The sequence below is a fragment of the Ruditapes philippinarum genome, unplaced genomic scaffold (genome assembly GCF_026571515.1).
Source record: "Ruditapes philippinarum isolate M1 unplaced genomic scaffold, ASM2657151v2 ctg485_1_1_1_1, whole genome shotgun sequence".
In the NCBI taxonomy this organism is placed as follows: Eukaryota; Metazoa; Mollusca; class Bivalvia; order Venerida; family Veneridae; genus Ruditapes; species Ruditapes philippinarum.
In genome coordinates this window covers 284,923-307,173 of record NW_026855545.1, presented here as the reverse complement: position 1 = coordinate 307,173, position 22,251 = coordinate 284,923, and the positions used below count along the sequence as shown (strand labels likewise).

The window sequence follows — 22,251 nt, the reverse complement described above, 5'->3', positions numbered from 1 at the left end:
GGCTTTTTGGAATTTACAATAGTGTTAAATCTTCATTTGAGCATTATATTTATGATATAAAGCCATAAAGAATCGAGTTACAGGATCTTTAATGTATATCGAACTCAAATTGACTTTGGCTCATTACTGAACTTTGCCTTGAAGGATAAATTATTGAATTTTAACTTATTTTTACTATAATTGACTGTAACTTAACAAATGGATATCTCCATAATTGGACATAACAACCTTTTCGACAAGACCTTCTTAAAGGTTGAACTGACCTTGACATTGAGCTGAAAAAGGAATTTATTTACTAAAACTTTTTTTTCTTTAATGTTCGTATATGTCTTGAATATATAAGTAACACGCTTGTCTGTACACTTTTGACTAATTTTACTATATCTAGATCCGTAATTTTTATATTTCATAAGTTGTAGTTTGAAAAACAAACAAACAAACAAACAAACAAACAACAACAACAAACGTTTTCTTTCATTTTCGTGTAATATCGAGAATGCATGTCTGATATCGATCTGGACATTTCATGACTGAAGCTTATTGTGTATTTTTCTGCACCGAGAGTAGCATGTATGGCAACTGTATTTGATAACGACGTGTGTGTTGAGGTCGATATTATATCTGTACGGTTTTAATGCTATATCATTTAGTTGTTGTTCTTTGTCACTAGAGCTATTTCAAATTTTACATGCAAATGAGCAGTCGATTCAAAACAATTACGTTTAACTATCATAGGTGGGCAGGTTTAGTTTGTTTTTTTTTTGTTTGCGTCACTACGCTCTTTGTTACAACACAAACAAAAAAACAAGAAATGTCGAACGACACATATGCCCACCTTTCTAGCCATTGACTCACATAATTGGTAATGTTGTTAAAGGAACTTACCATACATGGGTACATGGAAGTGTTCAATTATGGAAAAAAGAAAAATAATGAAGACGTTGTGATAAATACTTTTCAAGATAATGAGACATTAAAGGCCCCTGTGACCTAGAACATTGAACGTGTGACCCAAAATAAATAGGGGTCATCTAATAGTTATCATCAATCAATATTAGAAATATGTAGACTTTGTGATTGATACTTTTCAAGATAATCAGCGGAAACCATTTTGACATTAAAGGCCCCTGTGACCTTGATCTTTGATCTAGTGACCCTAAAATCAATAGGGGTCATCTACTAGTTATGACCAATCACAATGTGAAATATGAAGACTTTGTGATTAATACTTTTCAAGATAAGCAGCATAAACCATTTTGACATTTAAAGCCCCTGTGACTTTGACCTTTGACCTAGTGACCCCAAAATCTATAGGGGTTATCTACTATTTATGGTTAATCAATATCTGAAATATGAAGATTTTGTGATGAATACTTTTCAAGATAATCAGCGGAAATTCATCTGACATTTAATGCCCCTGTGACCTTGACCTTTGACCTAGTGACCCCAAATCAATAGGGGTCATCTACTAGTTATGACCAATCACTATATGACGACTTTGTGATGAATAATGCCACGGTTTTCAAGTAAATGCGGTTGACAAGTTTTTACCAATCTGTTTCGAAATGAAACTTTACAAACTTGAGATTGTACAATTAAGTATACCTAAAATATATATTGGTTTAATTAACACTGTCTGAAGTAGATTTTATTACCTTAAATTCAAGATAATCAGCGGAAATCGTTTTGACATTTAAAGCCCCTGTGACCTTGACCTTTGACCTAGTGACCCCAAAATCAATAGGGATCATCTACTAGTTATGACCAATCATTATGTGAAATATAAATACTTTGTGATATTTACTTTTCAAGATAATCAGCGGAAACCATTTTGACATTTAAGGCCCCTGTGACCTTGACCTTTGACCTTGTGACCCCAAAATCAATAGTGGTTATGAATGGAGACTTTATTTCTGTGCAGTTTTTATGCCCCCGCCATATAATGGCTGTGGCATATAGTGTTATCCTGTTCCGTCATTCCGTCCTTCCGTCATTCCGTCCTTCCGTCATTCTGTCATTCCGTCATCATCAGTTTCGTTCATTATCTTAGTAATAGTTGCACACATTCAACTCAAATTTGACATATGTCTATGTCATGAGAAAATACAGGTAAAGTTTGAATTTGGTCATGGTTCGATGATTTTTGGCAGAGAAATGCCCCTTTTACTATTAAAATAAAATGAAATTTTCAGTTTCCGTTCATTATCTCTCCAACGGTATTACACATTCAACTCAAACTTGACATATGGATATGTCATGAGAAAATACAGGTCAAGTTCATATGTGATCATAGTTCGATGATTTTTGAGAGAGTTATGCCCCTTTTAATTTGAAAATAATATGAAATTTTCAGTTTCCGTTCATTATCTCCCCAACAGTATTACACATTCAACTTAAATTTGACATATGGATATGTCAAAGGAATGCACAGGTCAAGATCAAATTTGGTCATGGTTCAATGATTTTTGGCAGAGTTATGCCCCTTTTACTTTGAAAATAATATGAAATTTTCAGTTTCCGTTCATTATCTCCCCAACAGTATTACACATTCAACTTAAATTTGACATATGGATACGTTAAAGAAATGCGCAGGCCAAGTTCGAATTTGGTCATGGTTCAATGATTTTTTGCAGAGTAATGCCCCTTTCACAATGAAAATAATATGAAATTTTCAGTTTCTGTTCATTATCTTCTCTAGTGTGTTACATATTCAACTCAAATTTGACATATGGATATGTCAAAGGAATGCGCAGGTCAAGTTCGAATTTGGTCATGGTTCGATTATTTTCGGCAGAGTCACGTCCCTTTCACTTTGAAAATAATATGAAATTTTCAGTTTCCGTTCATTATCTTCTCTAGGGTATTACACATTCAACTCAAATTTGACATATGGGTACATAAAAAAAAATACGCAGGTCAAGTTCAAATTTTGTCATGGTTCGATGATTTTTGGCAGAGTTATGCCCCTTTAACTTTGAAAAAAGGAAATTTTCAGTTCCCATTCATTATCTCCCCAACAGCTGTATATATTCAACTCAAATTAAAGATATGGATATGTCATAAGAATGCATTGGTCAATTTCCAATTTGGTCATGGTTTGATGATAGCTGACAGAGTTATCCCTCTTGAACTTTGAATAAATTGAGAAATTTTAAGTTTCAGTTCATTAAATCTTTAATGGTTGTACACATTCAACTCAAATTTGACATATATACACATCTTAGGAATAAGCAGTTCAAGTTTGAATTTGGTCGTGGTTCAATGATTTTGGACAAAGTTATCTCCCTTAAATGTTGGAAAAATTTTGAATTTTCAGTTTCAGCACTCATACTTTTGTGGAAATGTATGTAGCCATTAATTTGACTAGAAATATGCAATTTGCAATTAACAAAAGGTTAACACTGAATAGTTTCTGTGCCTTGAACTTTGTTTAAAAATGGTTTGTGTTAACAGGTTAGAATAGGTTTAAGGGCTTTGAACTTAAAATGAAAAAAAAATTTGTGCAAACAAATTTGGAACTAAATATTATAACATATGAAATTTTGGCTGAATGCGGGGACATCCGTGGCATGACGACACATTTCTAGTTTGTCGATATATTGTAATATCAAACTCTGCCTAAAGTTTTCGGAAACTGGTTGTTGAAATGCACTTAGAATCTTATAAAGATGAATCTTGCTTTACTAAAGCAATGACTGTTTAAGAAATTAAATGTGAAGAGTTGGCATATTTTTCCACCTTTATGTGTCTCTAAACTGTGTTGAAGCTCACATTTTTCCGTAAAAACAAACAAACTGTGTTTTTATTCTATGCTTAAATACGCAGTTAAATCACATTTCTTCAATATTTCGTTGAATATTTAATCCACTTAAAAAACTTTTTCCATGAATACACAAAGACTTCAGCTCAAAGAATAATAAGTCGAACGTTTGATGGCGGTGATATCATTAACTTTAATGCAGCATGCCTCCAGATCCAAATGTACTTAAAAAATAAAATGTTATGAAATGAACAAAGAAAGTAATTTACACATTGTAAACGGCACTTACAATCCACGTAAATAACCAAAAAGAGGTCGTAATATGCATTAGATTTGATATTTTTCACCTTCAAACGAACAAATGATATTGGAGGATAATTACAAATAATAAATAATTGTTGGCAGATATGCATACAAGAAGCTACTAGGAATTTGGAAAACATAAGAAATGAACTTCAGACTGAAGAACGCTGGTTTATTTAGGCCTACTCTTTCTTAATGATTGCACACAATGCATCACATTTATTGCTCGTGAGATAAATATGCCCAAATGTCCGCAAGATCAGTTTTGCATGTTGAAGGAAGTGTAATTATCTATAATACTATGTTTGGTGATCTGTCAATTGAATTAATTAAAGTAAGTTTTATATATTTGATTACGATTGTAATTTTAGTACTTTATCACTTTTAGCCTTGTTTTGCTTGAACAGGTCTGATCATGTCAGTATTTATGCTGTAAGTGTAAATAAATGCATGCCTGGTAAACGATAGAGCTACCTCTTTCTGAGGTATACGGAAAATCGCTCTATCGCTACTTCGAGCTAGTGCATGTCGCTAAAATCAGGTGTCAATAAAGGTTAAGAGTTGTCATTTTTTATCTATGTTGAAAACCCTACACCAAATATCGAAATTCGAAGAATGCTATACCATATAGATTTGATTAAAGTTTGTTGATATTTTTTGTTTGAAATGAGGTTGTAGCGGTGTTTCCCAGTTAGCAAATTTAGTGATACAACGGACCGTTTCATTATCTCCTTGGCGACATGACTACCTCCTTCACGACAGAGCTGTCTCGCAAAACAAATATCTTTATTATCTTTAATAACTAATATTTTTTATCTGATTTCAATTTGATTGGATTTCTAGACCTTATACTACTATCTACTTAAAACGTATTTGTTTTTAATCTGAATCGCTGTTTAGATGAAAATAGGAGGGAAAATAATTTGCTTCATGATGAAATGGTCCGTTTCAACACAAAAATCGCTAACTGGGAAACACCGCCACAGCTTAATTTCAAACACAAATATAACAACTTTACGTTTTCCAGAAATCTTAATCAAATCTACATGGAATAGCACTCTCTTGTTTCACTTTGAAATTATCAAATATTATTTTTATGGATAAATCAGTAATTCACTCAAAACAAAAATAATAATTAGAGTTACTAAAATATTTGGATTTGCTTAAAATATTCAGAATAAATCCAAATAATACAGATTAACTAAAAAAAAAAACAGATTTGCTAGAAATATACAGATGTGCTAACGTGTACAGAATTCTAAATTTTACAGATGTACTTAAAATATTGAAATTTAATAAATATAAAAAATATACAGATTTACTAAAAAATATACAGATTTACTAAAATATACAGATTTACTGAAATATACAGATTTACTAAATTATACAGATTTACTAAAATATACAGATTTACTAAAAGTATACAGATTTACTAAAATATACAAATTTACTAAAATATGCAGATTTACTAAAATATGCAGATTTACTAAAAAAATACAGATTTACTAAAATATACAGATTGAATAAAAATTTACAGATTTACTAAAATAAACAAATTTACTAAAATAAACAGATTTACTAAATTATACAGATTTACTAAAATATACAGATTTACTAATAGTATACAGATTTACTAAAATATACAAATTTACTAAAATATGCAGATATACTAAAATATGCAGATTTACTAAAAATATACAGATTTACTAAAATATACAGATTTACTAAAATATACAGATTTACTAAAAAATATACAGATTTACTAAAATATACAGATTTACTAAAAATTTACAGATTTACTAAAATATACAGATTTACTAAAATATACAGATTTACTAAAAATTTACAGATTTACTAAAATAAACATATTTACTAAAATGATACAGATTTACTAAAAATATGCAGATTTACTAAAATATACAGATTTACTAAAATATACAGATTTGCTTAAATATACAGATTTACTAAAATATACAGATTTACTAAACTATACAGATTTACTAAAATATACAGATTTACTAAAAGTATACAGATTTACTAAAATATACAGATTTACTAAAATATACAGATTTACTAAAATATGCAGATTTACTAAAAATATACAGATTTACTAAAATATACAGATTTACTAAAAATATACAGATTTACTAAAATATACAGATTTACTAAAATATACAGATTTACTAAAATATACAGATTAACTTAAATATACAGATTTACTAAAATATACAGATTTACTAAAAAATATACAGATTTACAAAAATATACAGATTTACTAAAATATACAGATTAACTAAAATATACAGATCTACAAAAATATACAGATTTACTAAAATATACAGATTTACTAAAATTTTACAGATTTACTAAATATACAGATTTACTAAAATATACAGATTTACTAAAAATTTACAGATTTACTCAAATAAACAGATTTACTAAACTTATACAGATTTACTAAAAATATGCAGATTTACTAAAATATACAGATTTACTAAAATATACAGATTTGCTTAAATATACAGATTTACTAAAATATACAGATTTACTAAACTATACAGATTTACTAAACTATACAGATTTACTAAAATATACAGATTTACTAAAATATGCAGATTTACTAAAAATATACAGATTTACTAAAATATACAGATTTACTAAAATATACAGATTAACGTAAATATACAGATTTACTAAAATATACAGATTTACTAAAAATATACAGATTTACTTAAATATACAGATTTACTAAAATATACAGATTTACTAAAAAATATACATTTTACTAAAAATATGGAGATTTACTAAAATATACAGATTTACTTAAATATACAGATTTACTAAAATATGCAGATTTACTAAAATAAACATATTTACTAAAATATACAGATTTACTAAAATATGCAGATTTACTTAAATATACAGATTTACTAAAATATACAGATTTACTAAAAAATACAGATTTACTAAAATATGCAGATTTACTAAAATATACAGATTTACTAAAAATTGCAACTCTTGCTCTTGCCAATAGATTGCAAACTGTTATTCATAAAATAGTAAGCTTAGACCAACAAGGTTATATTAAAACAGATTTAACAGATATAACATACGTTTAATACAAGACATAATAGATTTTTCAGAAAAACTTCAAATAGATGGTGCAATAATGTTTCTAGATTTTCGTAAGGCCTTTGATACTCTAAAATAGAAAATTTTAATTAATGTTCTTAAACAATTTGGTTTTATAAACTGGGTCGAAACATCTTATAATGATATTAAATCATGTATTAACAATGGACATAAATCAGAGATATTTAACTTAAATCGAGGTATTAAACAGGAATGTCCATTATGTGCTCTTTTATTTATATAAGCTCCTGAAATAATGGCCATTGAAATAAGAAACTCGAACAGTATAGAAGGAATAAAATTCGAAAATAATAATAAACAAATTAAAATAGCACAGCTTGCTGATGATACTACTCTTTTTCTGAAATCCGAACATGCAATAAATCTAGTAGAGTGTTTTGGCAAAAACTCGGGGTTACAACTCAAAAGCAAAAAATAACAAAAAACTTAAGCAATGTGGATTGGAAGAAGTAAATCACGAAGTGATAAAGTAGGAAATATAACATGGCCGAATAAACCAATTAAAACACTAGGAGTCTATTTTGGCATACAATACGAAGAGTGTTCTAAACTCAATTGGCAGTCAAAACTAACTGAATGTCAAAGTCTAATAAAAAAAACTGGTTGTTAAAACGTAAGTTAACGATGTGTGGAAAAGTTCAAATTATAAAATTATAAAATCGTTATTGATACCTAAATTTACTTATCTGTTTCATTCTTAAGTTGTGCCAGAAAGTATCGTGAAAGAAATCAATACAATGATATTCAAATTTTTATGGGACAATAAACAAGAAAAAGTAAAACGTGCAACTTTAATAGGCAATAAATTACAAGGAGATAAAGATATGCTAGACTTAGACTCATATATGACTTCTTTAAAACTTAAATGGGTAAAAGCTTTAACTGATGAATCAGAAGCAAACTGGAAATTAATGCCGAAACACCTTCTGAAAGATTTTGGTGACAATTTTTTAATATTTTATAGTAATACAGACACTATTAAAAGTCTCAATTGTAGTAATGTGACTGAATTTTATCAAGAACTTATTAAAATATGGATAAAAACTCGCGATTTACATAAGGAAAATCAAAATTTGACATTTGAACAAATAAGAAAACAAATAATCTGGGGCAATAAATCGAATATATATTTTTTAAATGATTTACTTAATGATCCGGATGAAATAGATCAAAATGTTATTTTAAATAAGCAACTGTGTCGTTGAATTAAACTTGCTCTTTAAAGCTATACCTCTAGCGTGGAAACAAACTATGAAAACGTTTCACTCTTCGCAAACAAAAATAAAAACAGAAAAACGTCTTAAGATAAATAACAGACTTTTTGAATTGATAGATTCAAAAACAATATATCAAATATAAGTAAACAAACTATTCATTAAAACCGCTACAAATTCGTATTGGTCAAATAAATATGAGAGAAAACTGAACTGGAATGATATATATAAATTCATTACAAGAATTTCTGACAATCGTTATAAACAATTCAAATTTAGAGTAATTAACATGATCTTTACAAGCAAAGAAACGCGCTATAAATGGAAAATGGTCTCATCTCCACTCTGTTATAAATGCAATAAAATAGAAGATTATCAACATCTTTTGGCAGTAAATGTATTTTAGGAGAAAATTTTATATATTTTTCAAGAGTTCGGAATTCAAAGAAATATACGTAAACTAGACATCCTTATTTTCGGTTATAAAATATCTCAAGAAGAATACTTTTACATAAATGTTATACTCACCATTGTAGCATTTAGTATATTTAAAGCTTACTTTTGTCGTAATAATTGGTCAAATGAATTTAACATATTAAAACTGTTTAAAACAGTATTCGAAATAATGTATCAATACTATAAATACCTGATGACAAAAGTTTTTGTTTTTTTGACAAAATACTCCAACTTTTAAAAGATATATACTAACCTCTAGATAGTTTCAATCTTTTTTCACTTTGTGTGTATATGTATGTTGTAACTCTATAACATATGAATATCTCAAATTGAATTTGTTAAATTATCTCATTGTATATATGTACAATTATGTATTATTATGTATAATATTTGTGAATAAAAAAATGTATCATCATTCATACTTGACATGGCATTAGATGTCTCATGCCTCAATGTGCCTTTATACGCCAAAACAGCTAGATTTAAAAACTATCTTCTGGCAACATTAAATACAAAATACAAAAAACTCCTACAAAGTACACCATTTTTATATAGTTATCAAGAATAAATATATATGAAATCAAACAATGGGCTCCCAGAAAAAACAATACGAAAAAAGATGAAAATCCAAAAGAGAGTTACAGTTATTATTCACTTTACATTACTCTTAGTATAAAGTCAATCAGTCGTACAGTTATTGCTAACTTCACTTCTCATAGTACTTAGACACCTAATTATATTTTGAGTTTCAAGTTTCAATAATAAAGGGCAATAACTAAAAATTATGCACGGTAGCGTTATCATTCTTGTGCGCTGAACTCCTCCTCAATGAGATCTATCCACCTATGAACTTGCAAGTTGATACCTGTAATACTTTTTGAGATAAGCTCTGGACAAAAAGTATGAAAAATAACAAAGGGCAATAACTCAAAAATTATAACGGGTAGAGTTATCATTCTTGTGCACAGCATTTCTCCTCCATAAGATCTTTCAACCTATGAAGATTTATGTTGACATCTCAAATATTTTTTGAGTTATGCTCCACTCAGGAAAAAAAATAAGTATGAAAAATAACAAAGGGCAATAACTCAAAATTATGAAGGGTAGAGTTATCATTCTTGTGCACTGCACACCTCCTGAGTGAGATCTATCCACCCATGAAATTTCATGTTGATATCTCCTGAGGACAATGTTCTCAAGGTGAGCTTTTTTGATGGCCCATTGTCCGTCGTCAATCGTCCGTCTGTCCGTCCGTGCGAGCGTCAACAATTTCTTTAAACAAATTATCCTCCTAAACCACATGGCCAAATTTGTTAAAACTTTGCAGGGATGTTTCTTGCATGAAGCTCTACCACAGTTTTTCAAAGAATTACGGTAAATTCCATAAAGAACTCTGGTTGCCATGGCAACCGAAAGATAATCTTATAAAAATCTTCTTGTAAAAAAACTGAAAGAGGTAGAGCTAATATATTTGTCATGAAACATCTTCCAGTAGATGTTTACCAAGTTTGTTCAAATAAAAACCCTATGCTCAAAATTGACCCCGTCCCAGGGGTCATTGATTTTCCTTATATGTATAAAGTAAAAACTTAAAAAATCATCCTGTGAAAAACTAAAAAAGTTCGAGCTTAGATATATGGCATGAAACATCTTCTAATAGATGTCTACCAAATTTGTTCAAATGAAATCTCTAGGGTCAAGATTGATTACGCCTCAGGGGGACATTGATTTTCCTTATATGTATTTAGTAAAAACTTAAAAATATTTTTGTGACAATCCAAAAGCAATATAGATAAGATATTTAGCATGAAACATCTTCTAGTGGATAACTACCAAGTTTGTTCAAATAAAATCTCTAGGGTCAAAATTGACCACGCCCCAGGGGGTCATTGATTTTCCTGATATGTATATAGTAAAAACCTAAAAAATCTTTTTGTGACAATCTAAAAGCATTATAGATAAGATATTTAGCATGAAACATCTTCTAGTGGATGTCTAAAAAGTTTGTTCAAATAAATACCCGAAGGTCATAATTGGCACAGGGGTCATTGATTTTCCTGATATGTATATAGCAAAAACTAAAATAGATATTCTTGTGACAATCCAAAAGAGCTAGAGCTTAGCTATTTGGCATAAAAAATCTTCTAGTGGATATCTACCAAGTTTGTTCTAATAAAAGCCTTAGGGTCAAAATTTGCCCCGCCCCAGGGGTCCATGATTTTCCTAATATGTATATAGTAAAAATTAAAAAATCTTCTTGTGAAAATTCAAAAAAGGTAGAGCTTAGATATTTGGCATGAAACATCTTCTAGTAGATGTCTACCAAGTTTGTTCAAATGAAAGCCCTAGGGTCAAAATTGACCCCCTTCCAGGGTGTCATTGCTTTTCCTTATATGCATATAGTAAAAACTTTAAAAAAAATTCTTGTGACAATCCAAAACCACTATAGAATAGATATTTGGCATAAAACATCTTCTAGTGGATGTCTACCAAGTTTGTTCAAATAAATGCCATAGAATCAACATTGGCCTGGGCCAGGGGGTCATTGATTTTCTTTATATATATTTATAGTAAAAACTAAAAAAGATCCATGTTTGTTCAAATAAAAGCCCTAGGGTCAAAATTGACATTGCCCCAGGAATCATTGATTTTCCTTATATATACATGTATATAGTAAAAACTTTTAAAAATCTTCTTGTGAAAATCTTAAAGGCCTAAAGCATAGATATTTGGCATGAAACATGTTCTAGTGTATGTCTACCATGTTTGTTGAAATAAAACTCCTAGAGTCAAAATTGGTCCCGCCCCAGGGGAGCGAGGTCGACTGTTCAATCCCCAGCCAGGTCAAATGTTTGTTTTGCCTCTCTTTTTCTATCATCTTTTCATTAACTCACCTCTCACTTAGTGACAGGCTGAACTGTTTAATAAAATGGCTGTCAGAGTTAAAATTAGAAAACAACAACATCCAAACAACATCTTAACCACTGGTTTAGAAATAATTTTACCCAAAAACTTCTTTGGTGACAGTGTACAAATGTTTTTTCACATTTAGCTGTCCTTTGTTTTTTAATTGTGCTTCTGGGGTGAAAAGGGGCTACACTTTGACCTTTAGACCTATTTCTCAGGTGAGCGATCCAGGGCCCTCTGGGTCCTCTTGTTTAGTTATGCTCTGGACAAAAATTAAGTGTGAAAAATAACAATTACTGAACAATTATGCAGGGTAGGTTATCATTCTTGTTTGCTGCACTGCTCCTCAATGAGATCTATTCACCTATGAAGTTTCAAGATGATACCTCTAACACTTTTTGAGAGAAGCTCTGGACATAAGGTATGAAAAACAACAAATGTAAATAACTCAAAAATTTTAAAGGGTAGAGTTATCATTCTTGCGCACAGCATTTCTCCTCAATAAGATATATCCACCTGAAGATTAATGTTGACATCTCAAAAACTTTTTTGGTTATGCTCCACTTAGGTGAAAATTAAGTATGAAAACACAAACAAAGGGCAATAACTCAAAAAAGTATGAAGAATAGAGTTCTCAGTGAGATCTATCCATCTATGAAGTTTCATGTTGATATCTCAAAGGCTTTTTGAATAAGGCTCTGGACAAAATTTAAGTTTGAAAAATAACAAAGGGCAAAACTGGAAAATTATGAAGGATTTAGTTATCATTCTTATGCAATTCACTCCTTCTTAAAATGATCTTTCCACCTATTAATTTTCAAGTTGATGCCTCAAATACTTTTTGAGATATGCTCCGGACAAAAATGTTGGACGGAAGGACGGACGAAAGGACAGATTGACGGACGGAGACTATTTCTATATCCCCCACCACCTTTTCGGGTGGGGATAATAAAGAAATTTGCTAAAATATACAGATTTACTAAAAGTATACAGATTAACTAAAATATACAGATTTACTAAAAATATACAGATTTACCAAAATATACAGATTTACTTAAAATATACAGATTTACTAAAATATACAGATTTACGGAAAAATATACAGATTTACTTAAAATATACAGATTTACTAAAAATTTACAGATTAACTAAAAATGTACAACATATTTAGTTAAAGTATACAGATTTACAAAAAATATACAGATTTAATAAAAATTTACAGATTTACTAAAAATATACAGATTTATTTACTAAAAATATACAGATTTACTTCAAATGTACAGATTAACTAAAAGAATAGATTTACTAAAAATAAACAGATTTTCTAAAAATAAACAGATTTGCTAAAACATACAGATTTACTAAAATGTACAGATTAACTAAAATATACATATTTACTAAAAATATACAGATTTATTAAAATTAAACAGATTTACTAAAAATGTACAGATTTACTAAAAGTATACAGATTAACTTAAAATAGACAGATTTTCTAAAAATAAACAGATTTGCTAAAACATACAGATTTACTTAAATGTACAGATTTACTAAAATATACAGATTTACTTAAAATATACAGATTTACTTAAAATATACAGATAAACTGAAAATGTACAAATTTACTAAAATGTACAGATTTACTTAAAATATACAGATTTACTTAAAATATACAGATTAACTGAAAATGTACAGATTTACTAAAATATACAGATTTACTAAAATATACAGATTTACTAAAATGTACAGATTTACTAAAAGTATACAGATTTACGAAAATATACAGATTTTCTAAAATATACAGATTTACTTAAAATATACAGATTTCCTTAAAAAGTACAGATTTACTGAAATATACAGATTTACTAAAAATATACAGATTTACTAAAAATGTACAGATTTACTAAAAGTATACAGATTTACTTAAAATATACAGATTTACTAAAAATAAACAGATTTGCTAAAACATACAGATTTACTTAAAATGTACAGATTTACTGAAAATATACATGTACATTTTTACATAAAATGTACAGAGTTAATAAATTATACAGATTTACTAAAAATATACAGATTTGCTAAAATATACAGATTTCTAAAGATTTAAGATTTACTTTTGTTATTTTCTGTCTATGTCATTAGTTTTGTATGTCAATAAATTATCATTTTGTTATCATCTCCAGGTCGCACTTTCAAGACGTGCAGTGAAAACTTCATTACCTCCCCCTATATGTACATTAGAAGTGAGCCAATACGGAATACGTATGTTCGATAAAAGTAAATCTGGGGTAGGCATAATTTAATTACTAGATTATATTTAAAATGTATATTAGAATTTATATAATTATATATATATATTTTTTTAATGCAGTGTACTGTTTCTTGTTAAGTCAGTTTCATTTGTATTTTTATTACTATTATTTTGTTGTACCAGCACTGTTTTGAGTGTACTAGTTAAACTGTGAGTTAAGATATCGAGTTACGGTATTAACCCCCCCAAATGCAAAACCTCTGCTTTGAAGAGTATTCCAATAGACAAGGATTACTGTCAAATGCATTGAAACTGAGGGCATGGCTTCAAACTCCAGGATGGGCAACTTTTTTCTTTTTCGTTTAAACATTTTTTATGTATCTCTCAGCCCAATCTTCGAAAAACATGAGTTCAATTTTAATTATATAATTATTATAGGCAAATTATTTAACAAATATGGTCCCTGATATTTTCAAAGTCTAATAAAATAAAAAATACATACACAGAAAGTCCAGATCCATGCAAGACTGCCCTTGGGCGAGGGACGTTGGTAACTCGCCTAAGGTAAATAACTAAAGAACTCTTAGGCCTTGGTATGATGACTGTTCTTGACCAGCAGATTACCCCTATTGATTTTGGGATCAAGGGGTCGAAGGTCAAAGTCATATTGACCTTGTAGGTAAAAACGGTTTCCGATCAATAACTAAAGAACACTTAGGCCTAGGAACGTCAAACTTGTATGTCTGTGCGTGCGTGTGTGTGTGCGTGCGTGTGTATGTATTTATGTTTGTGTGTTATATAGATTATATAGATTATATCGTGAACTAAAAATCTCTTGTAAAAAAAACACTGATCCAATTTCAACCAAACTTGCCAGGATTAATCCTTGGATGAAGGGCTTACAAAGTTGTTCAACGAATTTCATTCCATACAGAAATGCAGTTGCCATGACAACCAAAAGAAATTATAAGAATACATTTTTAAAAAATCGTCTTGTAAAGACCCACAAGGCATACAGCATAAATATTTTGCATAAGGCATTGTCTGGTAGACCTCTACAAAGATTGTTCAAATTATAGTCCTGGGGTCAAAATTGGCCCCGCCCCGGGGGTCATTGATTTTTACTATAGTAAAGAATTAAACAACCTTCTTGTCTGAAGGTACCAGGCTTAAAGCTTTGATATTTGGTATATAATATCATCTAAAAGTCCTCTACCAAATTTGTTTACATTTTGCCCCTAGTGTTTTAATTGCTCTGCCCCATGGGTGATAGGTTTTCCATATATGTAATTAGTAAAAAACTTGAAAAATCTTCTTTTCTGAATTGACAAAGGCTCGAGTAAAGATATCTTGCGTGAGACATTGTGTAGTGAAGCCTTATGAATCTATGCATAATGGCAATGTTCAATTGAATAGAAACAAACAAAAAATATGTTCCTACACTACTATTTAGTGTTGTATTAATGCGGTGGCATAGCATTTTTCACAAATGCAATTTTGTTTTATTTAATTTTCTTTCTAGAGATTTGTTTAAACCTTTTATGTATTTGCTTTAAGAAAAAGTAATAAAGTCGGACGTTGCCGGCCCCCGCCCGGCTCTTGTCTTTAAACATATTGTCTTTTTTAAGAAAGTTAAGTTTCAGTAATTAAACTGAATAAAGGGACTCACAAATTTATTGGAATTCCTAGATATTGTGTGTTGTGACCAAGACATGAATTAAAAAAAAGTGAAAATAAGGTTTATCAGAACTTATTCGTCTTGAACTGACCTGAAATCAAAATGAAAATCGAATGCACTTAGGACAGGTTACTCGAAAAACCGCTTTATATGTTTCTGTTACCATATTGTAAGATACATTTACCAAGTTTATCAAAGTTTAATTAAATTCTGAATGTAGTTTTTTTTAAATCTGCTGTATGCAACTGTAGCATACACACGTAAATATTAACACACTGAAATTTGCAATGCGTAAGGGAATAATTGTAATGATGCATTCCTGAAATATACCTGTCATAACAAATAACTGATATGGAAGTCTGGGTATTTATATAATAAAGTGAATCTTTTTTCTTTCAGCATGAACATCTTGAAGCATTTGCACATTTTTTCGCTTTGAAAAACATAACTTTTTGTGGACACCATCCCAGAAATGAACGGTAAGAATTAAAATATCAAAACAACAACAAAACTTAACAAATTTTTATTTTTACAAAACTGTATATATATAGTTGTATTGATAGAGAGTCTTAAATTATGTTTTGAATGCTGATAAGTATTGCTTTTAGCTCACCTGATTATAACGTGAGCTATTGAGATCACACTGTGTCCGGTGTAAAGAGGTAAAGTGACTCCTAATAAATCATGAAGCCTCAGTTTTATATAGATTATTTAGTGAACTTAAAAGAATATTCTTGTTAAAAACAACGTGTTCAGTTTCAACAAAACTTGCCAGAATTGTTCCTTGGGTGAATGGCTTCCAAAGTTATTCAAAGAATTTGATTCCGTGCAGAAATCTGGTTACAATGGCAACCAAAAGTAATTATAAGAAAATTCTTCGTCTAAAGACCCATCCGGCCTAGATCATAGATATTTTGCATAAGGCATTGTCTGGTTGACCTCTATCAAGATTGTTCAATTTATAGCCTTTGGGTCAAAATTGGCATTGTCCCGGGCATGAAACATTGTGTAGTAGACCTCTACTAAAATTGTTCAAAGTATACTATCAAACAATGTTCGACGTTACAATCTTTCAAAAACAACTGTAAAATTTATTTTCTTAGTTTACAGTTAAATACGTGATGAAAATTGATCAATTTATATTTTAATTGTTGTAAATGTTGATATCATCTTTTTTTTTTCTTTTTTTTAATCATTACCTTTACAAGTTTATCTATAATTACATGTACTATAATTAATATGAGTGTCAGTCGGACGAATGAATGAAAATATCTAACCATTTCATTCCAGAATATATAAAAAAAATTGTTTATACAAAAAGATTTTAAATTTTGTATAGATCTACATTTTTTTTCTTTCTTTGTTATTGTTAAATCAGAAGGCCTACTAATAAGTATACTTTCTTACTGTGTAAACTTTGTATGAAAATCAATGACCCCCGGGCGGGCAAAAACTCGACCTCAGTGCAATATAATAATAATAATAATAATAAATGAAGATTTTATTATTATTATTATATTGCACTGAGGTCGAGGTTTGGTCCGCCCGGGGGTCATTGATTTTCATTATGTACACACAGTAAAAACTTTTTAAAACATCTTCTCTTAATTCACAAAGGCTAGAGGTTAGATATTTGGCATGAATCATTGTTCAGTGGACCTATATCAAGATTGTTCAATTTATAGCCTTGGTGTCAAAATTGGCCGCACCCTGGGGATGATTGGTTTTCATTTTGTCCATATAGTTAAAACCTAAAAAAAAGTCTTCTTGTCGGAATGTACAAGGCTTAGAATTTTGATATTTGGTATATGATATCATCTATATAGGTCCTCTACCAATGTTGTTTAATTTTTATCACTTGTCTCAAAATTGGCTCCGCTCCGGGGGTCATAGCTTTTGGTAACATGTATATAGAAAACAAATCTTTTTATCTGAATGGACAAAGGTTAGAGATTAGAACATGAAGTAGTAGGCCTAATAACTTAAAAAGCAATGACAGATATCAGCTCGAAAAATAAGTAAATAACCAAGCGTTCGTAAGTTTGTAAAGCATCCTTTCAAAAAGTCCATGTGTTCCCATTTCCTAGCCGTGATTTGAATTTTTAAACATCTGTCAACACTTATTAATTGTCTGTAACAATCCTCAAAAAAGTGTTCTTTCTTCTTAAAAGATGTATGTCTAACAAATCCAAATGATATCCCTATGAATCAAACACAATTATTTTCCTCCCATGGAATACACAACATTTAAAAATGGCTGCCGCTTACATTACACAGAGCCAAGTCTAATATAAATTCGCCGTAAGTAACAGAAATATGGATGGATGGTTTGACTTTTACTCCTTCTAGAAATGTTTGTTTTTTATTTTAAAAACAAGTGACCTTTCATATTATTTGAATAAAATGACTAATATCATCCCCATTTAACGTTGATAGTCGAACTTATTTTTCAGCCCAAGGCTTCTTGTGTTTTATGAGAAATTCGACAAATAAAGAGGCTACCAATGGAGAAAACAGATTTTAATATTAAAGTTAATATTAAGGAAAATTTCGTTTTAACTTGTTTTTAAGCATAAAATAAAAAGAAATTTTGAGTGTACGCCACTCGTGAGAATACTGTTTTTAAAGCTCACTCGATGAAATAAAATTTCATCTTACACACAAACAAACAAATATCCTCTTTACATTTTAACTATATCTCCTCTGCAACCAATGAAATTCTAGAGGAATGAAAATTGGATGGCCCTTTAAAATGCTAAAATGGTTCCGGTCTTTTGAAAAAAAATGGCCGCAATAGCTAAAAATCGAAAATGACCTTTTTACATGTTTTACAACATTTCCCCCTAAACAGCTTAGTAGATTTAATAAAACTCTACAGACATAAGTATAAGGTGGTCTTGAACTAGAATTATTAAAATTGTCCTAGTTTGCTGAACAAGCTGGCAACCAAACCTAAAAATAGAAATACGAGTAAGCTCTTACGACATTTTCTCTTCAACGATGATACAGACTTTAATAAAAGCCTATACAGGACTGATCAGTAGGTGGTCCTTGGCAAAACTCAACAAGATGGTCGGCAGAGCTAAAAAGAGAAATAAGCTTTTAACTACATCTCTACAACCATGTTAGTTTGTTTAATGAATGACAAGAATGGTCATTGGGTGGTCCTTTAAAAATTGGTATGGTTCTAGCCTGTCAGAGGTAAAAAAAGAAAGAAATGTGCTGCGTATAGAAAATTTCTTTTTCAACTGATCGAAAGTCTACAGGAACGAACGTAAGGTTCGTAATGTTCTTTACAAAACTCAATGCTTAAATTATTCTAGTCTGCTGAACAAGATAGCGACCGGAGCTAAAACATTTATGACACTTTACATGGATATAATTTTTTTGTGTTTTACAAAATAAAACAAACTAAACTCATGTCTGCTGCTCAACTGCTCCGCAAATTTTGATTTGATTGATAGTAATTGTCTTTAGGTGTGCTTTACAAAAAGACGATTAAATTATTACAGTCTGGTGAACAAAATAGCTGCGTACTTGCTAAAATATAGAAATTAGACTTAGGTGTCATCCCCATCTCAACCGTTTGACGAATATTGATGAGACCTTATAGGAATGCCTAATAATTAAATCTTGTTCTCGTTGTGGTTAAGAGGTTGGATTTACTGTATATCCCTGCGTGAGACGACTAAATGGGTTCGAATTATTGGATTCTATGCTCCAACAGGTGAGATTGTTTTGACCCCAGATTTTGTTTTAAGTTTGTTACACACGAGATTAGCCAACATCATCTTTCCTTTCCTGTTTCGGTGCAATTGACCTATATTGTGTTAGTGCGCCGAAAAAAACCCAAACAAAAAGTTTTATAAATATGTCCATGTAAATTATATCCTCAGGTGAGCAATTAAGGACCCTCATGGCCCTTTTGTTAAGTTCTTGATCTTCTTTTTTCTCTTTAAAGGTACTTTGCTTTCATCACGAAACATCCAAATCAGTACAGATATGCTTGTCACGTGTTTCTAGGAGAAAAATCTACTCGTTCAGTTACCGACGCCGTCGGGTAAGTAAAAAACATTAGAAATAATTTATTTTTGATTTATAGGTCAAACATGATTTATTCAGAAGCAAAAGAAAAATGATAAGGTCTGAAAGATAATTTTCAAGATGATTTTAATAATTTCGTCGAGGGTGTTCAATGCAGTATTCATAAACTAAACAATAAAATAGATTGAAAGAGGATTGGTGATTTTGCTGTATGTTAGGAATGGTTATATTTGTATGCTTCTTATCAACATACTGATATTAGTGCATCATTCATTTATATTTCATTACATACTTATATTGAAAAAAATGCTATTCATGCAGTTACAAAAGCGATAACTTGAATGAATGTTTAGTACCTATTTTTCAGCCTTGCTTTTAAGAAATTCTACCAGGAATACATGGCGTTTACACACCCAACAGAGGACATTTATATGGAATAAAGAGCTTCAGGCAGTTTCATATTCTAAAGTCATAAACGTTTGTAATATTTGGTGTTTCATCCAAGAGGACGATATTCACATCCACTTTCTTAGAATTACGAATACTTTAGGGTATGAAAATCTATGTTAGATACATGATCTAATGTTTAGTTTGAATATTCTTCCACATTTATATAGAACGAATCGAAATAGAATACTTTATGTACACATACGTATTTTGATGTAAGGAACCACGCAGACAGTGAATAAAAAGTGGCCTATCGTAAATTATGGCTTACCGTTCTTTTCTGGATAATTCGAAACCTATATATATTAAGACGGTTAAATAGCTGTATTATCAGTAATGTAATCAGATGATACACTAGGACAAGAATAATATATGTGAAACGAAACAGACAAAGGTAATGTTCATCTAATGTCATGATATTGTTTCTTTGAAAAATAAATATAACAATGAAGTTGAAAGCAGACTAACATTATGCTTTACTTAATTCCGATCTATTGTTTATTGAGGAATATTTCTACAAACAGTTAACCATATAATTATCCCGTTAACTAACTAGTTAGTTTTCGTGTTAACGCGGTAAATGACAGATATTAATTAGACTAACTAGATATTTTTTCTGTTCGATAAATAAAAAAACGAATAAGTATCTAACTTCTAAAAAACATTAAAAAGTGTCCAGAAGGGCTAAAACTTACCAGTTAAATAATAGACATTTATCTATAAAACTAGATAAATTTTCCGTTCATAGATAATGCGGAATGTTTCGGACATATCCCTTGCGTTTGGTTGGCATAATTTTGCATTAAAGTGAATTGGTCTACAAGTAAAATTGTTTCCTGCGGGGAACATTTTTAATGATATAAAGATATTTCATTTACGACATTGTTTGGGGGGGATAAATAAACGTTTGTATCAGGAATATAGCTGACAATAATCGATCAATATAGAAGAAGGTCTTTGGAAACTGGTGACCGTTGATGACCGGAGAAGGTCGAACATAAAACGATTATTTTTTTTTAAGAAAATGATTAAATAGGCCTACCATTTAATGAATAATTCCGAGCAAAAAAAAAAAAAAAAAATAAAGCAAACACACAAGTTTTCGCAGAAAATATCTCTATTTATTATGGCAGATGCCACTACGAATATTTTAATTTTGTAGATTTTCAGTATAAACAATTTATTGTTTGTAACATTTTGAGATACATATTAAAGAAACATTGATAATTTTCAAACAAATCATTCAGGTTTTTTCACCTTAAACGGTAACATAATTATAGAAAATTAAAAATATCACGTAATAGTTTTTTGTTCTTAAGAGTAGGTGTAATTCTGACTTATTCCCAACCGGCAAACGGTATTTAGCCAGGTTTTCGACCAATCATGTACGGTTTACAGATCACATGCTCCTCCATGTACCGAAAACAGGTCACGTGCTCCTCCATGCCTCAAAAGTTAAACGCGTACCAATACCGCAGGGAATAACATAGGTTGTTCGGCGCGTTGATTGGTCACTACAAAATCTTGGTACCAAATGGTAGGGAATCAATTACTCTTAAAGGAAATAAAGCTGTCAATACAATCATTTCAATTAAATAAGAAGATATGTAATCTCGAAGTCACCGCAAGTGTCGACAGAGACCTGACCGCTGGGGGGTTTTTGTCAAAATTACCCGACTAAACGGCAGTTTATTCGAAATGAATGAATATTTTTTTGTATTGTGCATATAAATATGATAAAATTATATTATTATTTGTAATAACTGTCCAATCAAAACATCATATGAAACTATAACAAACCGTTTTTCCGATATGCCAAATTCCAAATCGTAATGCAAGTGCTTTCCCTATTATTTTTTGTGCAGATTATTTTCTCATTGGTTTAAACATATTTTATTCTTTCTCACATAAGCATATTTACATACATGATATTTACAATCAAAACAAGAAAAGGATTAGACTGGAAGCAACCTAATGCTTATTGAAGTCTTTTCCCAATGTACAATAAATATATGTGCGAAATAAGGCGAAATAAATTGTC

At 30.1% G+C, this 22,251-nt stretch overlaps 1 protein-coding gene across 1 annotated transcript in view; it reads left to right on the top strand.

Moving 5' to 3' along the window:
- The window catches only part of LOC132743677 (JNK-interacting protein 1-like), a 60,910-nt gene extending 40,242 nt beyond the window's left edge, over positions 1–20,668 (top strand). Inside the window, exons 8-11 of the mRNA XM_060732230.1 lie at positions 13,974–14,078; positions 16,119–16,198; positions 19,681–19,779; positions 20,131–20,668. Of these exons, the coding sequence (XP_060588213.1) occupies positions 13,974–14,078; positions 16,119–16,198; positions 19,681–19,779; positions 20,131–20,203 (357 nt within the window). The 3' untranslated portion in view covers positions 20,204–20,668. The remainder of the gene's footprint in view (positions 1–13,973; positions 14,079–16,118; positions 16,199–19,680; positions 19,780–20,130) is intronic.
- Positions 20,669–22,251: the final 1,583 nt, after the last annotated feature.